Here is a 26,244-nt window from a genome sequence, read left to right on the forward strand (position 1 = left end):
TGCATTCCTGGTATAAATCCTACCTGGTCATAATGAATAACCCTCATGATGACTTGCTGGAGTCTTTTTGCTACTATCCTATTTAAGATTTTTGCATCTATGTTCATTAAGGAGATTGGTCGGTAGTTTTCTTTCTACATTTTTGACCTGCCTGGCTTTGGAATCAGTACTATGTTTGTGTCATAAAAGGAATTTGGTAGAACTCCTTCTTTGCTTATTCTGTCAAATAGTTTGTATAATATCAGGATTAGTTTTGTTGTGTGAAATAATTTCTTATGATTTCTTTTATTTACTCTTTATTTGCTATGAATCCTTATTTTTCATTTTTGAAATTGCCAATTTATTTAGAGAGGCATCGCAAAAGTGTTTAGAGATATAAATGTGTCACTATAGATTACTTTAGTTGCATCGCATAAGTTTGAGCATATTGTTATGATTCATTATTATAGTTTTGTATAATCAATATAATTTTATATATTGAAATTATCTACTATTTCTATCATATTTTTCTTATTTTTCTTTCACAGACAACTCTTTAGGATTTAATTATTTTATCACCATTTATCTTTAAATCCTTTCTTCCAGTGACCTTTACTGATGATAATTGTTATTTTTTTATGGTTAATAAAGCATGTATTTAATATTTCTGCAAAGCAAGGTTCTGGTTTTGTTCCAAAAAGTAGGAGAAGAAACACATTTTTGTAGCCATGAAAAATAGCAGTTTGACCCTGAGCATTATTCCAGGATATCTATGTGAAAAAACTTTGTTTCTGAATGTTTTGTTTTGTTTTGTTTTTTTAAGAAAGCTGTGAAATGAGGTCATACAGATAGTAAATATGTGATTGGATGAAAATCAGTTTTCTGATTCTGTCACATCCTTTATTAGTGATATGTCTAAAGTACAAATATCCACAACAGCAAATGTCAGTTAGCAATTAGAAACAATTCATTCTTAACATTCCTGCCAGTCTCACTTGTTCCTTCTCCCCTTGCAACCTGCACAACTTCCTCATATTCCTATTTGCTTTCTCCTCTACTTTTTCTATCAATACCTGCAGTCAGAAAAGGACTCTGAAATTCATTCTTTCTATAATGTAAGTGACTGCACTCTGCTGAAAGTTCTATTCCTCCCAAGGGGGGTTGTTCTTTAAGAGGTTCATAAAATCTTACACTAAAGGAAAGGACCTCTACCTATAAAGGTCTAGGCTTTGCAATCACATATAAGAATCACATATAAGGGGCAACAAGGTTTTGAAAAAGCACATAGCTGTACCTAGGGCAAAAGCTTGTATTTACAAATGTGAGGCTCACATATTAATTTCACAGTAACAATATTAACAAAAATAATAATATTTAACATTTTAAACATGTAATAGCAGACACTAACCTAAACACTATAATTATCTCATTTGATCTTCCCAACAACCCCATATGGATCAAATAATGCAAAACATTATCCTTTCACTACTATCACTTTTATTCAGACAATCACCAACATTTATTACATTCCTACTATGTGCCAAGCACCAGAGACACATAGGAAAGCAAAAATATAATCCCTACTCCAAGGAGACATTCTAATGTCTAAAAAATTCTAATCTAATAATTATAATATATAATAATAAATCTAAACTAATATTTATAACATGTATAATAATAAATCTAATCTACTTATATAATAAACATTTAATCTAACAATAACATATGTTACATATGACAATGATAAATCTAATAATCATAAATCTAACCTGATAATGCATAAAAGATCATATATAACATAAAATATATAAAATATGTTGATATTAAATATATATAAATATAACACATATAATAAAATTAGACACATAAACAATATCTATCTGTAAGAAAAGATTATACTATACACATACATAGAAAATTGAAGGAAATCTAGGGAAAGGTCACCTCCAGAAGATAAGATTGGAGCTGGGTCTTAAGTCAGAAGGGAGAAGCATTCCAGGTACTAACATATTTTTCTGAAATTTTCCACTGAGACTTCCTTTTTTTAAATTTTCTTTTTTTTCTCTGGCCTTAACAGAGCCAGACAGTTTTCACTTAAGACTGCATGAACATGGGCATCTGAGCTTTCTTTCTTTTTTTTAATGGTCACATTTTTCATGGTCTGATGATTCTTAAATTATCTCTCCTTGACTAGTTTTCCAAGTCTCTGTCACCATGGGCAAGGCAATTAACCTCTTAGAACCCTAGACCACCCTCTAAGGCGGTCAATTGCAGATAAAATGCTGGTCTTAGTTGGTAAAGAGTCTCCTCCCCAGGAGTTCTTTATACTTGAGATTCCTAAGGCTAGCTCCTATCCACAGGTTCAAGGTTCTTGAGCTGGAAGGAATAACTTAGAGGTCATTTAATCTCCCTATGAGTGAAACCATGTCTGTATTCAAGGTCCATGATTTAAGAACTAGAAGAAATCTTAGAAGTTACCTGATCCATCCCTTCATGTCAGAGATGAGGAAACCGGAGACATTCAGTCATATGCCCATCGGGATGGTAGCCCAATATAACTTGATTATAAAGTAAGGAGACACAGTGGATAGAGCATTGGGCATGGCTTCTGAGTTCAAATCCAACTTCAGACACTCATTAGTGTGTGACTCTGGACAAGCCACTTCACCTCTGTTTGCCTCACCTTCTTCATCTGTAAAATGGAGTTAATTAAGAGCACCTGCCTCACAGGATTGTTGTGAGGACCAAATCAGGTCATATTTGTGAATTGCTTTGCAAGTTTTAAAGTGCTATACAGATGCTAAACTATTAGTATTGTCAGTTTATTTGCTTATCCTCTTTCATACCCCTGAAACTAATACAACAGAAAAAAAAATCTGCAAAGGCAAAGAAAGGCCAGTTATCAAATTCAGTCATTGTAAATTCTATTTATACTCCTGCTGTCAACTCTAATCATTTGTTGTTTAGACCAGACATCTTCCTGATAACAAAAATAAGTATCCTTTATTTAACACTTTAGGTTTTGCAAAGTACTTTATGTGCATTCTTTTATTTGAACTTCACAGTAACCTCATGATATGTTCACTACAGTTATTCCCATTTTACAAAAGAAGAAACTGAGTCAAAATGCTAAATGGCTACAGAGCTAATCAATGTCAAGGACAGGATTTGAACCCTACTCCTTTGACTCCTGACCCTATACTCTTTCCACTCTCCCTTGCCTTCCTTCAATTTCCCACAGGCTTCTTAAAAATTATTGCCCCAATTGAATATAATAGACTACTAGCAGCAATGCAATAATCCAGAACACTTCTGAGGGATTTCAAGAAAGAGCACTATCCACATCCAGAAAAAGAACTGTGGGAGCAGAAATGCAGAAGAAAAACAACTGCTTGATCACATGGTAGATATGACTGGGGGTGTAGACTCTAAACAATCACCCTAGTGCAATGTTAATAATATGGAAATAGGTCTTGATCAATGATACATGTGAAACCCAGTAGAATTGCTCATTGGCTACAGGAGGAGGGTGGAGAGAGAGAACATGATTCATGTAACCATGGAAAAATATTCTTAATTAATTAATTAAACTTTAAGACAATAAAATAGAAAATAACAATTATTGCCCAAGGGAAATTTTTTCAGACTAAAGTGTCACTCAAAGCATGAACTCCACCATTTGTTAATTCACTGTAACTGTATGTAGATAATCACATTTGGCCTTTTCCAAAATGAAGAGGATAGAGAACTGCAGTTGCATCATAATTATGGATTGTTCTTTGAAGTCATGCCCATTCATTCCCTTCCAAAGAGCAATGGCCACATATGGTGGATTGTTGTAGATGAAGGTACATGGCAAGGAGGAACCATGGCCAATTGTAAAAGAACACTGGGGACTCTAGTCTCACTGCCCACTGTGACACATGTACTTTGAAGCAAGGGTTCTAAATTTAAGTGATAGATTTCAGGGAGGAAGGTGGGGAGTAGAGAAAGCCTTGAATTTGGATAGGGAAAAAAATGAAAGACATCTTTATTTCAATTTAATTAGTTTATTTTGTAATCCTATGCAGAGGGTAATGACAAGGTTTTAATGCTTAGTATAAACTTTTAAGAACAGAAAATTACTCTAAAACTTTTGGAATGCCTTGCATTTTATTTTATGCATTTAAAAACATTATTTTGCAAAAGCATGCATCACATGGGTCAATGGAGATATTATTGGTGTTATAAACCCTAAATGATCACCCAAGTGCAAATATCAATAATATGGAAATAGATCTTGACCAAAGACACATGTAAAACCCAGTGGAATTGTGCATTGGATATGGGAGGGGGGAGGGGAGGGAAAGACCATGATTTTTGTAATCCTTGAAAAAATTCTCTAAATTAATCAATTAAAAAAATAAAAAAATAAGTATGCATCAGTTTCAGCAGAATGCCAAATGGAATTCACTCATAAAATAAAAGCTTAAGAATCCTATTCTTTAGCCATTACCTATTAAATGCTGGTTTCAGCCAGCTAGAACTAAATCCAAGATTATCCCCTTTTCAGCTTCTTACACCAGAGGTAAGGGTGGTGGGAGAACATAGGGGAACACTAAAGCACCATCTATTTTCATTAGTGGATAAACAACTAGTCAAAACTTGTGCTCCTCTGGAGGACATTGGAAAGATGCCAGACACTGAAGAATAGTCTTTGTTGCCCTTTTTTTTTTTAACCCTTACCTTCCATTTTAGAATCAGTATTGTGTATTGGTTCCAAGGCAGAAGAGTGGCAAGGGCAGGGCAATAGGGGTTAAGTGACTTTGCTGCCCTTTCTTATCTGTCTCTAGCAGACAGATAAATTAGAACCATAGCAGAGATTTTGAAAAGACATCTCTTGGGGGAGCAGCTAAATGATTTAAGGGATTAAGAGTCAGGCCAAGAAGTTGGAGATCCTTGGTTCAAATCTGGCCACAGTTAATTCCTTCCTGTGTGATTCTGGGTAAATCACTTAATCCCAATTACCTAGCCCTTATAGCTCTTCTGCCTTGGAACCTATACACAGTAATGATTCTAAAGGGAAGGGTTTATAAGAAAAGAAAAAAGATAAGATAAAATAATAAAAGAAAAGAAAAAAGAGGAGAAAAGAAAAGGAGAAAAAGAAAGGAAAGTTAAGGAAAGTTAAGGAAAGTTAAGGAAAGTTAAGGAAAGTTAAGGAAAGTTAAAGGAAAGGAAAGGAAAGGAAAGGAAAGGAAAGGAAAGGAAAGGAAAGGAAAGGAAAGGAAAGGAAAGGAAAGGAAAGGAAAGGAAAGAAAGGAAAGGAAAGGAAAGGAAAGGAAAGGAAAGGAAAGGAAAGGAAAGGAAAGGAAAGGAAAGGAAAGGAAAGGAAAGGAAAGGAAAGGAAAGGAAAGGAAAGGAAAGGAAAGGAAAGGAAAGGAAAGGAAAGGAAAGGAAAGGAAAAAATTCAATTTCTGTGAGAAGAGAACACACAGAAAAGTAGTTAAATATGCACTGGGGGAAAAATAGTCCTATTGTGTTTAGTTTGCTGGAAAATGTAACCCACCCAAAGAAACTATTGAAAGTAGAGAAATTATTCATTCAATTTTCCTTTTCAGTCCACTTGAGGAAAAGTCTTAAAGGATTACAGGGCACATTCTTAAGCACAGCCAAAGGAGTAATATCCAATACTCAAAATAATCAACATATATAGGGTGAGTTTATCTCCAAAGAATCAAAGCTGTGGCTCACCTTCAGGCAATGGAGAAGTTTGAGGGAGTGTAAGTGTTAGATGAGGTCTGGAGTCCAATTGTAGTAAAGGGTAGGTTTGGAAAAACAGACCTGCTGCTTAGCTGAGCTGATTTATGGATTAATGCCCACTGTAATTGGGCTTTGGAGAGGTGAATTTTCCAGGACCAACCATCCACTTAGCTAGCTGCTATTTAATAGAGATAATAGCTGTCAATTCCATATAACTTTAAGGTTGACAAGCACAATACATTTTTCATTTTCTTAGCTCTTCACAGTGGGGATGGCAAATTTTATTATCCCCATTTTACAGGAGAGGAAATAAAGACTCACAGAAAAGTTACTAAGATAGCACTATCTTCTTAAATCTCAGGGACTCATTTTGAATGGTGGAGACATAGTATTGTAGAAAGAAACAGATTTGGGTTCAAAGACCTGAGCTGGTGTTCCAAGTCTGCTACTCACCATTTCTTTGACCTTGGAAAAGTTATTTAATGGTTTTTGGACTGACTCTGGACTCAAGGGAATTAGGTTCAAAACCTGCCCTTGACAGTTATTTGTATGACTTTCAGAGAGTCATTTAATATCCTTGGGCCTAAGTCTTCTTTTCTATAATGAATAGTTTGGGCTAAATGGCCTACTGTAATAAAAAATTTAGTTCTCAAAAGCAGCTAGGTAGCTCAATAGATTGAAAGCCAAGCCCAGAGATGGGGGGCCTTAAGTTCAAATCTGTCCTCAGGCATTTCCTAGCTGTGACCTTGGACAAATCACTTAACCCCCATTGCCTAGCCCTTACTTCTCTTCTTCCTTGAAACCAATATACAATATTGATTTTAAGACAGAAATTAAGGGATTAAAAAATCTAATTCTCAAAACTTGAAGTGGCTGCCTATAAATATGAACCCCTTAATCTAGCATTTACAATCCTTTATAGAACAGTTCCAATTTAATTTTCAGACTCAACCAGAATTTGTGAAGTGTCTAATATTCTTTTTCACATTCTTGCTCCTTAATGGTCCTACTGATATTCTGTCATAATCTCCCCCATCCCAATGATTCTGAACCCTCTATTATTATTGTACAAAATTTGTTCTCCATCCTCCACTGTTTGCTCTCTTTCTCCCATCTTCCTCAACTGTACTTCCTGACATATCCCATTCTAGGGATGAGTTTATTCTGTCCACTGTACCTTCTGGAATGCTTATTCCATAATTAACCAATTTTCTTTCATCTTAAAATTTTTTTCTTTCTCACTCACACCTTCTGACTCTTATTGAGACCTGACTTCTTCTTAATGACCCTGTATTTCTAGTCACCCTTTCTAATGCTAGCTGCACTTCTACTCATACCTTACCTCCCAACACACACACACACACTCTTTCTCTCTCTCTCTCTCTCTCTCTCTCTCTCTCTCTCTCTCTCTCTCTCTCTCTCATCAGATCCCATGGATGCAACTGTGTATATGATTCTCAGATCTCTTTATAGAATCTTAAGTTCTCTCTGGACCTTCTCTCACTTCTCCAACTACCTAGGAGACATCTCAAACTAGGTGTCCCACTGGCATCTCAAACTCAACAGAGCCAATATAGAACTCATTGTCTTTCTCATCAGACCATATCCTATTCCCAATTTCCCAATTTCACAGTCATTTTAAGACTTCTCCTTCTCACTAATCTGACATTTCCAATCTGTTTCAAAGTCCTGCTTATTTTACCTTTAGAACATTTCTCATACACATATACTTTTATCTCCTCAGGCAATAGCAATCCTGGTGCAAGCTGTCATCATATTTATTGCAATAGGTTTCTGTTCCTTGCCCCAAACCTCTCTTCCACTACATTCTATTCTCCACCTGGCTACCAAAGTGACCTTCCTAAGTTGCAGGTCTGTTCGAGTCATAGGCTACTGTTTGGACACCAGGATTTTGATAGTTGAGCCTGCGGTCACTCAAAGCCCAGGGTCCTTCTGTCCAGGTGGAGTGGTCAGGTGAATAATGAAAAGGTGAGAGACAACTGAGTGCTCAGAGCTGTGCTTAGGCATCATGAGGTTGTTCTGCCTTGGCACCGAGTTTGTGTTTATTATATAGCTTCAGTGAGTACATGCTTTTCTGGCACATAATAATTTTTCAACATACATGATCTTCTACAGATAAGTGGATATATCACACATTAACAAATCACTTAATCAACATTTTATGATCATTTGCCATGTTGCTACAACAGAAATATTCGTAATGGAGATGAATGACATAGACAGGGTTATCTGGAGGTTAGTTCCCCTGACCTGTGGGATGACTAGCTAAGGGAATCATTGTTGCTTTTGATCAGCTTTCACAATCACATTTACTTAGGAGATGGGTAATAAAACATTTTGTAGCTAGGTACGGGTTAGAGGGTAACTTAAAGCAGACCAGAATTGGAATTTTCCTCAATTTCCAAGTTACATTTTTCTTGTGTTTCATTAAGGCACCTTTACAATGTTGCCCAGTGATTGTAAACATAACAAACTACTGAAGGTGTGTGAGTAGCTTGTGTTACAGAGGAGTAATTGATGTGGTGCTTGTATGTTTGGCTAACAGATGGGTGTGTGGCCTCTGAATGTACTGCTTAGAGAGAAAGGAGGGGGTAATGGGTTAGGTTTGAATTCTGTGAATGTAATCTTTTGGGGGTAATAATCTGGGAGGATTAAAGTGGGACATATGTGTGTTAACTCTGTAAGTATTTGCTCTTATATTATTTCTCCTATATTGGGGAGAGAACAATAATCATAACAATTCAATTAGTAAGGGAAGTTAGTGAGACAAGTCACACAAAGGGGGCTGAGTGGGTACCTCATCTTTTCTGAAGGTTGCTCTGAAGCCTTCATTTCCCAAACTGAGACTCTGTCAGACAGCAAGGGTATGACAGCTCTCCACAGCCATGTACCCAAAAATATGCATCATTCTGAATTCTAAGTTCTTCACCTTCACCTTTCTATCAGGAGGTGTTTCTTCTCTGTAATCCTGGTTGGTAATTTCACTGATACAAAATCAATACAATAGTATTCCATCACATGAATAATTCTATAACCTATTCTTCTTTTCCTCAATATAGAGTCAAACTCTCAGATTCCTATTCTTGGTCACTTTGAAAAAAAGCTATCGGTATTTTTGTACATCCTTAGAATTTCTTTTGCTTAGGACTAATCTCTCCCTTAATCTACCCTTCTTCTAATTCCCTCTTTCCTCCTTTTCCCTTTCCATCTAATTCTTCTGTTGAGTTTATTTCTCAACCCAATTTGAGTGTTTGGGTGTGTTAGTGGGTGTGGGTGAATGTATTCTTTCTTCTTTTGACCAGTTCAAGGTAAAAAAGATGGGGTTCAAGTGTCAACTACTTCCTACCCTCTCTTCCTTATTTGAATAGATGTCTGTTTGTGTGCCCTGAGTATATGAGATAATTTCCCCAAACTTCCCTTCCCTTCCCTTCCTTCCTCTGTTCCTTTTTCCTCTCTTTTCTTATCATCAAGATATAACAAAACTATTAGCAGGTCTTGTCTAATTAAACTGCTGATGAACCTGATGATGACAGGGATCAGAGGGAACATAAGTATCATCTCCCATTGAATATAAGTAGTTCCTCCTTGATTAGTTCTTTATCATTGTTCACTGATATTTACGTTTTTGTGTTTCTCTGAACTCTCATGTTGAACTTTCCAGTTTCCCTGAAGCAATCCTTTTTTATCAGGAATGCTTGGAGGGCATCTTTATTGCATTAAAGATCCATTTTTTCCTGTAGCATATTAGATTTGCTGGATAAATTATTCTTAGCTGTTAACATATTTTTTTTGCCTTCTATAATATATTTCAAGTTTTAAATTCTGATATAATAGTAGCTGCTAAATTAAACATGATCCTTACAGTGGTTCTTCAGTACTCTTTTTTTTTCTTTCTGGATATTTGTAGCATTTTTCCTTTGACCTGGAAGTTCTGGTTTTTGGCTATGATATTTCTGGGAGTTTTCATTTTGAGCTCTCTTTTGAGAGGTGTCTAGTGTCTATTTCCACTATTTCCTCTAGTTCTAAGAGATCTGAGAGGTTTTCTTTGAGGATTTCTTAAAATAAGATATCTAGGCTCCTTTTTAGTTCATGAGTTTCAGATACTGCAATGGTTCTTAAGTTTCTTCTTGATCTGTTTTAAGGCTCAGTTGTTTTTGCTATGAAATACTTTACACCTAATTTTTGGTCTTTTGATTTTTTTTAAATATTTGTTGTTTCTGCATAGAACCATTGGCATCTATTTAGTCCATTTAATTTTCAGGGAATTTGTCATTTGGGCAAGGCTTTGCATCTCTTGGGTCATGTTGTTAATTCCCCTTCTGATTATTTCTTCCATAGCTCTCATTTTTATTCCATTCCCCTCGCCCCCACCAAGCATTCTCATTCCCTTTAAACAAAAATTTCAACTCTTTTAAAAATTCTTGTTTCTGATTGAGTTTGGGTTCAAGCTGTGTTCATCTTTGAGGTTTTGCTTGTAGATGTTTCTTCTGCACTTATGTCTTGAGTGTCCCTGCCGCCAAAATAGCTCCTTATGGCAGAATTCTTTTTTTTTTTTTGGTCTATCCATTATTCCTTTCTAGCTTTTAATTTTAGACTCAGTGTTAAAAGCTTGACTGAGCAATATTTCTAGAGGGAAGGTCTGGGCTGATGTTGCTGCTGCTTTATTGGAGGTATTAAGTGCTATTTTATTCTAGAATTTCAGGAACAAGGTGGGAATCAGCAACCTTTTTGTGCTCCCAAAATGGTCTAATGCAGGGCAAAGTCTGATTGTTGCCTCCACCACTCTGAACTCTTCAAGTTTTGGCCTAGGTTTTGTTTGGTCTGAAAGAACAGATTACTGTTAGACACCATCTCTATCAGCCAACTGGAAAATTCTTTTGGTTGAGAGCTTCAGAATCATTGGCTCCTCTTTGGTCTGGAACTCTTACCTTAGTTATTACTCTACAGGTTGGCTAGAAGATGAAAGTGCGATTTTGCTTCACTCCTGAAGTTTGAGTCATATTGCCATTGCTGCTGCTGCTACTGGCTTTCTAAATTTCATCCTTTCTCCATACATATAGCCCATGGTGTCCTCCCAGGAGAGCCAAATTCCTTTGCATAATCCCCTTCTTGCTCCACTCTGGATCTGTGGCTCAGGCCTGGGTAGTAGGCAACATAGCCTCCCATTTGCACAGGTCTGTATCATAATAACTCTGTGGATATGGAAGTGCCCTATTTTGAATCTGGAACCTCTTCTTGTTCAAGTACTCTGCCTCTCCCTGGGCTCTAGAATATTCCTAACAGTATGCCCAACCTATCTTCAGTTTCCACAGATCCCCTTGTCTGTCTCCCTTTGCTGAGTTGAGCTAGACAAGTGACTTACTGTAACTTTTTTCTGAATTTTACAACAGGATTCAGTCTGGTGCATTTTCTAGATCTGCTGGAGAAGCTTGTGAAGGAGTTTGGTTGTATTGCTTCCTCTTACTCCACCATCTTGGCTCTACCTCCTGCCTCATATTTCAATTTTTAAAATGTTGAACCCATTCACTAAGAACTCCCCTTCTCCTCTCTTCCTCATGCCATGTCATTCAGATATCTTCCGTTACTATTTGCTCTTTCTCTCTGCTCTTAGATGAAAAGGTGAGCCTTCTTCTTGACTAGGTCATCCCTTCTACATGCACCCTAGATTTCATCCCCTCCCTTCATCTGTAGCAGATTGTCCTGCTATGATCCCTAACTGATCTCACCATCAACCTCTCCCTCTCCACTGCCTCCTGCTGCCTACAAACTCTTTAAAAAAACCCTCATTGAAGTCGATCATCTACATCACACTGGAAGCTAAAGTGGAAGATGGGTTGAAATGAGAAAAGGCTTGAGCAGGGAGAAATTCTTTTTTTCTAAATCAAGATCTGACTGAGATGATGTACTTCTCTTACATAATGAGCTCCAGTGATTCCATGTTCCCTTAGGATGCTTCTATTTGTTGTTTCCAGGTCTTCAGCACCTCTTTTCTTCCTGTCTTTCCTATGCTTTACTCTTGCCCACAAACTCTGCAATCCAATTACTTGCTGTTCCTCACACATGACCCTCCATTTCCTGTTTCCATGTTTTTTTACTGGCTGTCCCCTCATACATGAAGTGCTCTTCTCCCTCATCTCCACCTCTTAGTGTCTCTTGTTTCCTCTAAGACTCTTCTCAAATCCTTCTTTCCTTAGGAGGCAAAACCTGATTCTTCTAGCTACTAGTGCCTTCCATTCTCAAATTGATTTCCATCTAATCTAATCTATCTAAAATACAACATATACCACATATGTATATTGTATTCACGTGGGTTTTTTTACATGTTGTCTATCCCATTGAAATGTATGGCATCTTGAGAACAGGAACTATATTCCCTGCCCACAGTTTATAACAGTGCCTTGTGTGTAATAAGTAGTTAATAAATACATGTTAATTATTGAGGTGGGAATATGACAGCCCCCCGGACCACAGCAAGGAGGTACCCTGAAGCCTCTGGTTACTGGCTCCTACAGAAGCGCCCTATTCCAAATCACCCTCTTTCTGGCTCCATCAAGATGCATCTCTACCTACTCTAACATAATTCTGTCTGCCAGATCTGGGACCTGTCTTTGTCCCTATCCTCACCCTTATTTAACAGCTCTGGTGGAGATTTTGAGCCAGTCAAGGATCAGAAAGCAGAAGAAGAGTTATTTCAGAATCATGTCAGAGAGGTGGTATCCTCCAGAAAGAGGTCTCTGGAAGAAAGACCCATCTGTCTCACCTTAGTTATGGCTCTGACAATAAGACACACAGAGATGATCCATCTGTAACCCCACTATAATAAGATGATATCATTATGGTGGATAGAAAAGCCTAGGGATGGTGAGATCTTGGAATCTGTCCTCAGACACTTCCTAGGTGTGTGACACCGGGCAGGTCACTTAACCCTAATGCCTATCCTTTCCAACTCTTCTACCAATATTAATACTTAATATTGATTCTAAGCCAGATGATGAGGGTTTTCAAAAAGAGATAAAAAACATGATTTTGACTACTAAGAAGACCCAAGTGAAAGGCTTGAAATGCAAATGCATCATTCACTGAGATAGATTTGCCCTCTTTAGAAGAGGAACTTGGCTCTATTTTCTTTCCTCTAAACTTAGAGCAACTAACACTAGCCACTGGGTTGTAGTAAAAAAAAATGCAATCACAAGAGCATGACGATATACCACCAAGCAAATAATTTTTAGTCAGTCCTAGACTGTCATCCAACCTGGCTGTGAGCTGATAATGAAGTCGTTTGAGTTTTGATGTGTGATTCAAATTCACATTATTGCCTAAAGGTAGTACTTGGGGTCTTGAAAGTTAACCCTTGGGAAATCCCCTGAGCATCTGTACTGTTGATTAATGTAACCAGCCATTTTGTTCTCGCCAAATGTAGCTTAGAGAACATTCATCTCTCCCTAAGACATTTGACTCTGGAAACAGCAATGAAAAAAAAGTGCAGAAGTTTCAGCTAGCTTTTTCATTTTTTATTCTTTCCTTTGCCTGCTTGGTGCACTAGCCTGACATTTTTCTTTGTTCTTATGGGCATATATCTAGCTTCCTCCCACAGATTTTTTGCATGGCAAGAAGGATACAGACTCTAAACAGTATTCTTCCCCCACAGATGTCAAAAATGCACAGGAGTGCACTGTGTGCCAGGCTGTGGGTGGCAGAGAAAAAAAGGGGCCAAGACACACGCCAAGCCGGAGGGGTTTCACTGTAGTGATAATGTGGTCTTGTCCCCATCACTGCAGCAGTTGTCATTTACATCAATTAGTCCATATTTGATCATTTAGAATACTGGGGGTTATGGGTAGTAGTACAGATGAAACTGAAGGTATACGTCCTTTGCTCTAATCATTCATAGTTTAGAGGAGATAACCTGACAGACAGACGGGAAAATGGCATTTGAACTCAAAGAGAGAAAGTAAATGCCATGTGCAAACTAATAAAACTCTTTGCAACTTTCAATATAAATTTGGTAAGATAAAGAAAGGGAACCAGAGCATTACAGAAGCCAGTATATTCTAGTCCAGGAATACAGCCTTGATGCTCCAATACCCCTAAAAGAGAAATAGGCACTTTGTTAACATGCACTGACTAATTAGCTATCATTGTACTTGGAAACCTAGATTATCATCACCCCCATTTTGTGAAGAAGTCTAATGGCTTGGAAGATGGAGGGAATTATGTAGGCCAGGCTCATCCCTATGAGGAATTTTTTGGTTCTATTTTTGATTTTTAACTATAGCAACTGTTGGTAAAGCTTCGTTCCCAACCATTTCTCCTTACCAGTAAGGCAGATTTATATTTGAAGGAGGAAGGTGAAGAGAAGATATCTGGGCTCAAATAAAACTTAATTTTAAATTCATGGGGTACCAGGTAGATAGATGATGGTATGTTCCAAGTCCTATTCCACTGAGAGCACAAGACAAATTATCTTACATATAATCAAGTAAATCCAAGATTATAGATTAAACAAAGTTAGAATTAATTCCTACCCGTAGTTTGCCTGAAGGGAAAGAGCTGCTTTGCTCTGTCCAGTGTCCTGAGACTCAGTAGTCTCTTTTATTGATTGCTGAAAACCACCTTCATAGTAGATCCTCTGACAAAGCCAGCTCACCTGATGGTAGGTAAGCTTTAAAAGGAAAAATAAATAAATTGGATTCCCATTCTCCCCCAATTTCTTTCAGTTGAGACTTCATTTTCAAGCCTTTCCTCCTAGAACCACAAAGTCCAAATACAAAATCAGAGTTCTTGTATGTTCTTTGCCATCTTAAATACTCTGTAGTAAGTGAAAAAATCTCACTAGCCAGTGAAATATAACATTAACAAATGTGCAAAGATGCTAGTTTAGGGGAATTAATAGCTGTGAAATCAGAACAATGTGAATTTAGTGGTAAGTCTGCCAGTTATGGGACTTTGGGAAAATGGTAGAATGTAAGCCCCCTGAGGGCAGGTACTAATTTTGTGTTTGTATATCTATGGTCTAACACCAGTACTTAGCCCATAATAAGAACCTAATAATTTTTTTCAGTTGGTCAATTTGCTTTGCTAAAGTTTAGTTTCTTTACTTCTAGAATAAAGATAATAATGCTTATTTTTACTCACTCACAAGTTTGTTGTAGAGATCAAATTAAATAGAATGTATTGTAAGCCATAAAGTCCTCTGGAAATCTATTATTATTATTATTATCATCATCATAACTGTGTGCCTGACACATAATAAGTACTATATAAATGTTAGCTAGTAGTAGTAGTAATCCAGCTATTATTAATCTAGTCCAAGAAACAGTTTTCATAGGTTGTATTTGTTGCCCAGTTGTATCCAACTCTTTGTGGCCCCATATAGAGTTCCCTTGGCAAAGATAATTTTCTTCTCCAATAGATGAAGGCACATAAAATTTAAGTGACTTACCCAGAGTCGCTTAGCTAGTAAGTGTCTGAGGTCAAATTTGAACTCAGGTCTTCCTGATTCCAGGTCTATCACTCTATCCATTGAAGCACTTTCCTGCCTCAAAGGTATTCAAACCTAAAACTAAACCACCAAGGAAATGAACTAAGAAGCATATGTTGACTCTTCATTTTTCTTTTCACAGATGAGACTTTAAAATTTATTACCACACCCCCCATCAAAGACCAGGGAAGCACCAGAGGTCTGTATGTCTTTGTGTGGAATGGGAAATATGACTCCCTCCTTTTTTCCCTTTTGGACATTTTCTTAGGATAAATCTATGAATCTTTCAGAATGTAAGTCATGTGTTTTTCCATGGAAATATCACAGAAGTTTCTGCTCACATTTCATTGTGCATGTGTTCCTGTGTTTGCCTGCAGTGGTTAGGAGTGATTTAAGTAGCAAGCAAGGGAGCTCAGATTCATTATGATTTCCCATCTTCCCCCCAGGAATCCCATGAGCCTTCTTGGGTCTAGCTCTGAGTCTGTAAGGACAAAATTGGTCATTAGCCTTTTGGGAGTTCCTTACCTAGTTCTTTTCAAATAGCTACAGGTAGGATTCCTACAGGAGCATTTTCATCAAACATAGACTCTAGGAGGTTGAGGAGGGGAGGATGGAGAGGTGAATAAAAGCCAAAGCCTTAGTGATAAACTTTATTCCAGAAATAGCTTAAATGGAGCGTTATAAAGGGATGAGACAGTGAGACCACAATTGTCACTGAAAACATTTCTATTAACTCAAGATAAAATTTATTTCTTGCTCTTTCTTTTTTTGAATGACAGACTCTGGCACCACAAGCTCCCTTCTTATCAACTCCTCTTATTCAAGTGAGTAAATATGAATCCTTTTCCCCTAGTCTTCAAAATTCCCTAAGAAAACTGCGTGTGTGTGTGTGTTGGTGAGGATGTCTCGCATGAAGGGAGTGATTAGAGCACAGGTAGCCTTATCTCCAACCTTGGTGAACCAAAGACCCCATTATAAAACCAATCTAAGCATCCTTGCTGTAAGAATCCCCTCAGAGGGCAGCCAGGCTTAACAAGCATCCCATCTGCATTGCTCCCTCACCCTAGGGCACTGCAATTACTACTAGGGATGAGGGTTGAATTGATGTGATGGAACACAGATGCCCCATAGAGTACAAACACCAAAAGCCATGTACAAGTGAACATTAGTAAATTGTATATTTAACACATATACAAAATCTTTCTGACTTTTCCTTCTCATATATATATATATATATACATATATATATATGGGCTTGTAGAATTTATTCATTTAAATGTAAATAGCTAATGTCTGAGGAAAGTAAGAACTAGAAAATTCAAGAATTGGAGTTTTAGTTACATATAATGAAGGACAATAAGCTGTTATTGAATCAAAGATAAATATTTGCACCTGAAGTAATAATAGGTAATATGTATATAGCATCAATGGACCAGACACTTTACAAATATTTAATTTTATCCTCATAATCCTCCTGGGAGATAGATGTTACGATTATCCCTATTTTATGGATGAGGAAACTGAGGCAATCAGAGGTTAAGTGGCCAACTTAAGGTCACTCAGCTAGTGTCTAAATCTAGATTTGCACTCAGAGTATTCCTGACTCCAAGTCCTGTGCTCTATCTAGCTATCCCATGGAAGAGAAAAATGGCTTCATTTCCAAATGACATCCCTGTGAAATCCAAATATACCTGTCAATTTATCCATGCTTTCATTCACTCATGGATATTAATGGTTTTACTTTCATTCTAATCAATTCAACCTAAAGGCTTATAATGTGCCTAGCCTTTGCAACAGAAATATAAATAGCCCTAAATAATGAATTGACTAGATATTCTCATTTCCTGGTGGGGGAAGAAATGTTATTCACCAAGAGTAGGAGAGGTTAGAACGAAAAAGGCTGTGCTTCTCTGCTCCGCACACGAATGCTCATGAACAAGCACATGTGTATAGGGAAACACATCCTGTATACCTGTATGTTTACCTATGCTCTCCCCTTCATTGCATAAGCCTTGTCTCAGAACAATTTTTCTTATCTGGGAATACCTATGAGAAATGATGACAGCTGTTCAAAGAAACCTGCCACACATTCTAAGAAGGAATCTAGCTGAAAAATTCTACCTTACCAATCCAAACTATTGCCAGGAATATTCCTTTGTTGTTGTTTTTTTAACAGAAATCATTTTCTCTTCACCATTAAAAGGTGATTCTTAATTTTTCATTGAATTGAGAAGGTATCTTGTTTCCTTTTCTGCCTTCTCGTCCTTTGAAGGGACATGGTGGAAAAAAAAAACTCTGCTTCTTTAGAATTGTATTGTGATGGAAACAGTACAAAGGTGTACCAGGTGTACAGCCACTAACTTAATTATAACATTATAGGAAGGCTGGCAGTAGCTGTGAGCAAACCTATATTACAAGAGAATCCGCCACTACCTGGATTCCTTTCCAGCCCTAAGTACCCTGGCCCCACCCCAGTTTTCCACACAGGAGCTAAGAATCATTTGGAGAACTGCTGAGAGGAGAAAAGTGATAGATTTCCCTTCTGCTTGGAAACCATTTTTTTTCCCCAGAAAGGTTGCAAGAGTGACATCAAGTGGATTCATCAGAAATAACAGCTATAGAATCTCAGAATTGAAGTGGGTTTTTTGATCCAATTCATAATAGAACAGAAGTCTATCATATTATAGACCCAATAAGTGGTCTTTCAGCCTTTGCTTTAAGACCTGTAGGGGATGTGAACTTACTGGCTGCTGAAACAATCCTTAGCAAATTTCCCTTTAGGTTGGCTTCACTGCAACTTTCCCTCCTGGTTATAGTCTTTGGGGCCAACAGAACAAGTCTAATTCCTTATTCACATATCATTCCCCCATGTCCTCAAGGGTAGTTGTCATCTAGCCCTTCTCACCTTCAGTAGACTAAGCATCACTTTTTCCTTCAACCAGTCTTTGTATGGCTCAGTCTCTCATTCTTACATCAACCTGGTTCTTACATCAACTTTTGAACTTGTTCCCACTTTGTCATTTTATTTCCTAAAATGCGACTCCGAGGAAATGAATACAAAATATATATGTGATTTAACTAAAGTAGAATAAACACCTGGCACTAATAGGAGCATCATCTGCCAACTTCTAGGCTTTCCGCCACTCTCAATGGAGCCTAAGATCCAACGAGCTCTTCTGATTCCCTTGCCAGACTGTTTACTCAAATTGGAATTGTCCTTTACAAAAATTTCAGATTTTATCACATAAACTGTCTTCTAGCTACATCTGTCCCATCCTATACTTGAACAATTAGTATTGTGAACCCAAGTGAAGAAATTTAATTTATTCCTATTAAATTTTAACTCCTGGGACAGTTAGATGGTTCAGTGCATTGACAGCCAGGTCTGGAGACAGGAGGTCCTGGGTTCAAATGTGACCAAGGCACTTCCTAGCTAGGTGACTCAGGCACAATTAACCCCAATTGCCTGACCCTTAGAGCTCTTCTGCCTTTGAACCAATATTTAGTATCTATTTTTTATTTAAATTAATTTATTTAGTCAATTTAGAACATTATTCCTTGGTTACAAGAATTATATTATTTCCCTCCTTCCCTTCCCGCAGCCGATGCACAGTTTCATTGGGTATTACATGTGTCCTTGATCAGAACCTATTCCCATGTTGTTGGTGTTTGCACTAGGATGTTCATTTAGAGTCTACATCCCCAATCATATCCCCTCAACCCATGTATTGATGCAGTTGTTTTTCTTCTATGTTTTTACTCCCACAGTTTTTCATCTGAATGTAGATAATGTTTTTTTTTTTCTAGTAGATTCCTCCAAGTTGTTCAGGATCACTGTATTGCCACTATTACATTTGATTGTACCATAGTGTATCAGTCTCTGTGTACATTGTTCTCCTGGTTCTGCTCCTCTCACTCTGCATCAATTCCTGGGAGTTGTTCCAGTCTCCATGGAATTCCTCCACTTTATTATTCCTTTGAATACAATAGTATTCCATCACCAATTGATACCACAATTTTGTTCAGCCATTCCCCAATTGAAGGGCATTCCCTCATTTTCCAATTTTTTGCCTTTAGTATCTATTCTAAAACAAAGATAAGAGCATTTTTTTGTTTTGGTTCATGTCAACTCCCTAGATATAGGCCATTGTATGGCCAAATGAGTACTTTTTTGGATCCTGACTCTGTCATCCATGACATGAATCAACCTTCCTCACTTTGTGTCATCTTATAAATTTGGTAGCAGAGACAGGGAATTCTAGACTCTCTTCAAGCCATATACATGACAGTCATCCAAGACACCAATAAAAATAACGACCATCCCAAAGCCATAGAAATCCTTGGGGTAGTACATACATGCATACATCCACGGACCATTCAACCATTTCAGTATCCAACAAACTGTTCTAGGATCTAGTTTATGTCACTCCATTTTCTCCACAAGAATAGTATGAAAGATTTGCCAACTTCTTTGGTGAAATAGAGCTAGGTTATGTTTATGGCATTCCTCTGATGTTCCAGTCAAGTAATACTGTTAAAGGAATAAAAGTAAATGATATTACAGGCTGACATATGACCTGAAGCAGTCATGCTTGTTCTTAGTGATTATTGTTTCTCCTTTTAGCAATTTAAAGGATTAAAATTTTTTTGATATCTTTTGTTTTTATATTGTCCTCATTTCTAAATATATCTCTTACCCACCAAGTCATTTCACTTGTAACAAAGAATAAAAAAGAAATTAAGGGGAAAACAGCTTCTCTTTTTAAATACTCACCAACCATCTGTTCTTAAAAAGAAGAAGCTTATTAAAAAATAAGCTATTCTAGAATTTTTGCCAGGAATCGAAGTCCAAATCAATGAAGATTCTACTCTGCCCTTAGAGACACATTTCTGTCTCTAAGACCTAGGCACCTCTCCTGTTCTTTATGATTCTTCAATGACCACTTACAATAGCTCAGCAATCACATCTGCTACGTTATCCAGCATCCATGGATATACAGGGGGTCACCCAAATCGGCAGCTTTAGGTTGCACTTTGGGGACACCAGGTATAGCTCTCCTGGGTCTATTAACTTGACTTTATTAAAAGGTGCAAAGTGTGTTCTTTTTACCTTACAACTTAACTCAGAAGTCAACTCCCCATTTGCTAGAGCTGGTCTTACATTTTTTTTTACATGGTAGAGACAGAAAGAAGCAAAATAGAAGGGCTGAGAAGTTCTGTTTTCCCTTTATCATCTGTTGGCATCTCATCTATGTCCTTCTTTAAGCTTCAACACAGGAAAATGAAAAGAACAAGATCCTTTTCTGGTTTTGTCTCTTATGTTCATGGCCAGATCAAGTAATTTGAGTGTTCCTAATGGTACTCTTAAAGGAGGATGCCCGTTCTGGTCCTCACCCTCCTTCTCTCTGACAATGCATCCTTTAGACCACTTCTCTTGAAAGATTCTTAGCAGGTAAAATGTTGTAGTGCAATCAGGCTCCCTGTCCCTTTCAATATGCTCTGGATGACTTGTAACTTTCATTCTCCAGACATGGTAGTGCTTTGCAGCTGTGAATCGCTGGGAGGATGTGATATTAAAAAGATATGCTTTTGTTTCAGGGAGAACTTGGGACTATTTAAAATACTACTCGGTCTCTCAGATATATCCCAGACCATTTCTGGGCTCTGTTCATGACCTATTCACAGTGTTCAGCTGAAATACATATATTCATAGACTAGCCTTATGGGTTATCCTTTCAACTGCATGTGATGGCCTGGAAAATAGACATTCCTTTCCTATTTGTGTTTGTTTCTGTATTCTGGTGGAATGTTTAGGCCAGCCTTTTGGGGAACTCACTTAAAAGGCTCAGCATTGTTTCAAGACTTGATACAATCAGTACAATGTGATCCAGAAATAGTCCCATTTGAAGAATCTCACAAGCTATAGACAATCTCTTACACTGGGAATTCTTCTATGTGTGTCTTTTCATTTTAGTTATTAAAATCATTTCTATTAATCATTGCTTCAACTAATGGCAATAATTCCTTACCCCCAACACAAACAAATGAAAACAATAAACAATCACAGTTATAAACCACCACCAAAACAAAGAACACCCAGAATAGTGCCATTCAAGATTCCTAAATTAATCATCTGGCATGATTTTGCAGTCTTGCATATATTTTATCCAACTTCTGACATCACATAATCACACCAAGCAATTAGTAGCATAATAATAATAGTATTTAAAAAAAACACTTTAAAGTTTAAGAAACACTTGAAAAACACCATCTCTTTTGTATAGAAATTCTATTACAATTCACTTCCCCTTTACAGATGAGGAAACTGAGGCAAAGATTAAGCAACTTCCTCAAGATCACACAGCTAAGTAAGTGTCTGAAGTTAGATTTGAACTCAGATCTTCCTGATTCCAAGTCCAGAGCTCTATTTAGGTACATAGTATGTAAAATGCTAGCTGTGAAAGATAGAAGGCTTGAGAGAAAAATTTGAGTAGAAAAACAACGTCCATCACCTTCTTAACTTTTTCTAATCTCCCTTCCAGACTCTAGATTCATATTCTCAACTTTTTAATTCTTTGCCTCACTGAGGCAAAATACAATTAAATGAACTAAAATTTCTATGCCTAAATTTTAAAAGACTAACTTTTCTCCATTCAAAAAAAAATGAAGGGGATTTTCTTTTTACTAAACAATAAAAGAGACAGATCATGACACCTGCCTATACAGTCTACCTCACAGAATTATTATGAAGATACGAAATGAATTTGTGTGATTCTCTTTTTTAGGCTATTAAGTGCTATACAAATGCAATATGTTATTAATCTTAATATTATGATGATCTATTTATTCTCTAGTAACACCCCTGAATCATACAATTTCCTTACTCTTTTTAGGTGTGATTTTGCCTGTCGTTATTGCTCTGATAGCAATAACACTCTCAATATTCATTCTGGTAGGACTGTACCGAATGTGTTGGAAAACAGACCCAGGTATGTGTTTAATATTTTTTGTAGGGAGGAAAAAGGCAAATTATCCTAGCCCTTACCAATTTTAAGTCTCAGGGGAGACAAAAGTATACTACTAGAGAAGAGAAGGAAGGAGAAGTATCATTTCTTGATTGTGAGTTTTGCCCTCTTCTTCATAAAGGATCAGACAAGAAGCATCCTTACCTTGCAATCTCATACAGGTAAGGAGTAGGGATGTTATGTTGACTCTTTCATATTTAGAGAACCATTGGGGAAATGTTTAAGTGCTTAGCACTACTAAGTGAGATTTTTGTACCTACTTCCCTCTGTGAAAAAAATGTCATTGCTATCCAAACATAATGTATAGCGTGCTAGATGTGGAATGAGAGTTGCCTCCGTTTGAATCCTACCTCACATATTTACTAATTATGTGACTGTGGCAGATACCTTAACTTCTTTAAGCCTCAGTTTCTTCATCTGTAAAATAAAGGGCTTAGATGCAATCCCTTAGGTCCTTTCTAGCTCCAAATCTCTTGATTCTAAAACCGGAACCCAATATTTCAAAAGAATGGGGTTTTCATTTGACATTTATTTTTTAAATATCACATAAAATGGCACCCTTGATACTAAATATTTCATTGAAGAAAAGCCTACCAAACCATTGTCAGATGTATAAAATCAATAGCAATTATTTTTATAAGACATACAAAACCACAGTGTTCTTGGCTCTGCCGGCTGGTGAAGTGTTACTAGCTAGCTCACAAATGCAGTTCCTGGGACTAATCAATGATTATAGGGCACACAAATGGTTTGAGGCATGAACAGGAAAAGTCCAAGTTAAAATTGTGAAGGAAAAGCAGCCATATTCATTTCAGCTCTCTGTGGGAAAGAAGAAGAAAGCAAATCAATCTCCCTCACCCTGTTAAGGAAGAATGTAGGAAGGGTCCTGAAGATCACCTAAATTTCCTTAGAAGGTTTCCAAGAGGTGGGGGAGAGAGCATTTTCATGAATTAGTTTAATTTCCTTTACCTTCTAAACCATTGGTTCTGCCTTTTATGGGGAATCAAAAAACCTAGATAAAGCTAGTGGGTATTGTCAGTATGTGAGCGAAGAATCAGGAGCTGAATTCATCAGTCAAAACATTTTAAACTGACGAAGTAGTTTTTCATTTAAGAATCTAAAAGTAAGTTATCTGGAAAGTTAATTTTTTCCCTGTGAATGAGGACGTTTGTCTGTGGGTGAGGACTCTCAGAACAAAGTCCAAAGAGAAGCAGCAGCTTAAAACCAAGGGCACAAAAACAAGCTTCTCATAGGTACCTGGATAATCACCAAATTAACCAACATGGTCTGAATGATGTTCAATTTGGAGAGAAAAAGCAAAAGTTCCAGCATGGTTATCATGGTACCATTGCCATTAAACACCAGGAATTAATAAACCCTTCAAGAATGTGAGTGAGGTTTCTTAAAAAAAAAAAAAAAAAAGGAAAACTCATCCTATTAGCTCCCTGTAAGAGTTGAGGATGTGGGATGGGGAAGTAAGCTCTTTACTTGAAATCAAAAGATTTTAGCTCTAGTCTTGATTCACCATTTGTTTTATGACCTTGGGAAAATTGTTGAATTTCTCTGGGCTTCAGTTTCCACATCTATAAGATGGGAATAACTGCCCACAGGGGAAAAAAGATTGGACATGTTCTACCTGAACCAAGAGGACACAATTGTGAAAATTGTGATTAGATTTAGGCTAAATATAAAACTAACAATAAGAATTGTCTATAAGTGGAATGTCTTAGCAAGTAGTAAAGATTTGTAGGGACACAGAAATTAAGTTGAACCTGGATGACCATTTGCCATGGATTTTGTAAAATTTTTGTTAAAAAAATAAAAAAGAATGAGGATGACTACTGAACCCTGGGACAGATAAGTAGTGCAGTGGACACTGATGTCAGAAGGACTCATCTTCCCAAGTTCAAATCCACACTCTGACACATACAAGCTATGAAACCCTCAGCAAGTCACTTAAAGCTATTTGCCTCAGTTTCCTCATCTGTAAAATCAGCTAGAGAAAGAAATGGCAAACTATTTCAGTATCCTTGCCAAGAAAAATTGAGATGGGTTCATGAAGGGTTGGACATGACTAAACAATAACAACAGAAGATGATCCCTAAAGTTCTCTTTGGCTCTTGGCATTCTACTCTTCCTTTCTCAGAGGGGATTCTAAGTATATCAAATGAGATAATTCATGCAAAACTGCTGTGTGAACTATGAATGATAACAAGATTCTCAGAGCCTACCAAAGGGCCTGGAACATAGCAAGCACTTAATGAATGTTTGTGAACATTCATCAAACTGTGACAATGCATATGTTATGATATAAATGGTTAAAAATGTCAATTTTCAATTGTAATGGTGAGAAAGCCAATTCAAATGAAGAAAAGTATTTATGAACATTTAAAATCAATGAGTAAATGGTTCAATTTGAAAGGAAGCTATTAGAAATCTGGGTATGACATATCTACACTTGTGAAAAGTATAATTAATGAAATTATAAAATTATTAGAAGACTTGATTTTTAGAATAGTTGACTTCTGTGAATTAGAAAGAAAAAAATTAATCTTTATAGTTTAGTTTGTATTATTTCTCTGTAGTGAGAATCAATTATTTTGAGTTGTTTTATTTTTCCTTTTTTCATTTGGACTATAATCCTCCAAAAAATCTTAGTCCCTACCTCATCTTGGGATAGAGGTGACTCTGGGTTCCTGAAAGCTTTGTCTGCAGAGCACAAGTTTCAGCCATACTGGAGAAACTTCAAATATGGCTGTGACAGAATCAGTCATTTTTCCAAAGACCAACTTGATTAATTTCAGAGAGGTACAGAACCAGTGGTCTGGCCATATGCCAATTATTTGGGCCAGTGGGAGAACCATAGCAACTAATCAAACCAAGAAATCACAAATGTCTCTCAGTTTTTGTGGCCCCCTTCTACTTCTGTGGTGATGGTGAGAATCATAGTGTTTTAAGACCAAGGAAAATTTCAGTTTGACTTCTGGTACTTGAAATGTGAGATACCTGTAAAATAGCCAAATATATTTCTGGAAGAACTAAATCATATCAATCTTGACATTCTTACATGATCACATAAAAGAGAAAGAAGTTGTAGCTAAATGAACTCATTGGGTTCTTAGGTACCCTTTGGAGAAGTTAAAAAAGAAATTGGTACAGTGGGATTTATGGTATTATAAGAAACATTTAGCATAATAATCATATGTTCTCATACTAAATATAAGTATTTATAAAAAGGTTACTATGAAAAATAATTGCAATTTATGCACCAGTGAAGGAAAGGAATATGTCCAAAGACATGTATATTATAAAAAAAAAGACTCACACCTCTATATCATGAACATTGTATTTTTTAAAGGGCAGGTAAGTACTATTTATAGAATGCATAAATAATATTACATGGAACAAAATTGATTTTATTTTGAAAGACAGGAAAATGCCTTTTATTGGTATAGGAATTATGCCTCAGTTAGTTTTGTATAGTCAGACCATTGACTTGGAGCTAAAATCAGAATGTTATTTTTTTTAAAAAGAAGGAATAAAGAATAACAATTAGAAATGAGAAAAATATATGGAGTGCAAATAAATTAAAAGGTAATTGAAAATAAAATATATGAAATAGACAACAGAACTGACATTGATGCCAATTATAACAATTTTATACAGAACTTAATGTAGATTAATTATTACCACAAGGAGATCAAAAAGGTTAAGCTTAATTAAAAGACATCTGAATTATTTTTTTAATATGGAGAGAGAAGGTTACCAAAGGCAACACTGGATTAGAATATAAACTCATCCATCAAATTTTATGAAGAATGATGTATAATTATGAATGGTATCACCTCATACAACAGAAAAAGCAACACAGTATAAAATCAGTTTAAGGCAACTGTGGAAAAATCCTAATTAGTCACTCCGAGGGCATTCAACAATGAAAAGTTTACCACCCAGTTGTTCCCCTGGGTAGAGGATAGATCTCAGAGAGTTCCTTCCAGA

General features: G+C 36.7%; 1 protein-coding gene across 3 annotated transcripts in view; it reads left to right on the forward strand.

Annotated features, from left to right (window-relative positions):
• Positions 1-26,244, forward strand: part of EMCN (endomucin) — a 157,237-nt gene that overhangs the window by 101,595 nt on the left and 29,398 nt on the right. For all 3 annotated transcript variants that reach the window (XM_007495884.3, XM_007495882.3, XM_007495883.3), the window contains 3 exons: positions 15,363-15,419; positions 16,000-16,044; positions 22,114-22,209. In XM_007495884.3, coding sequence (XP_007495946.2) covers positions 15,363-15,419; positions 16,000-16,044; positions 22,114-22,209 — 198 coding nt within the window. The remainder of the gene's footprint in view (positions 1-15,362; positions 15,420-15,999; positions 16,045-22,113; positions 22,210-26,244) is intronic.

Source organism: Monodelphis domestica, chromosome 6 (genome assembly GCF_027887165.1).
Source record: "Monodelphis domestica isolate mMonDom1 chromosome 6, mMonDom1.pri, whole genome shotgun sequence".
NCBI classification, from domain to species: Eukaryota; Metazoa; Chordata; class Mammalia; order Didelphimorphia; family Didelphidae; genus Monodelphis; species Monodelphis domestica.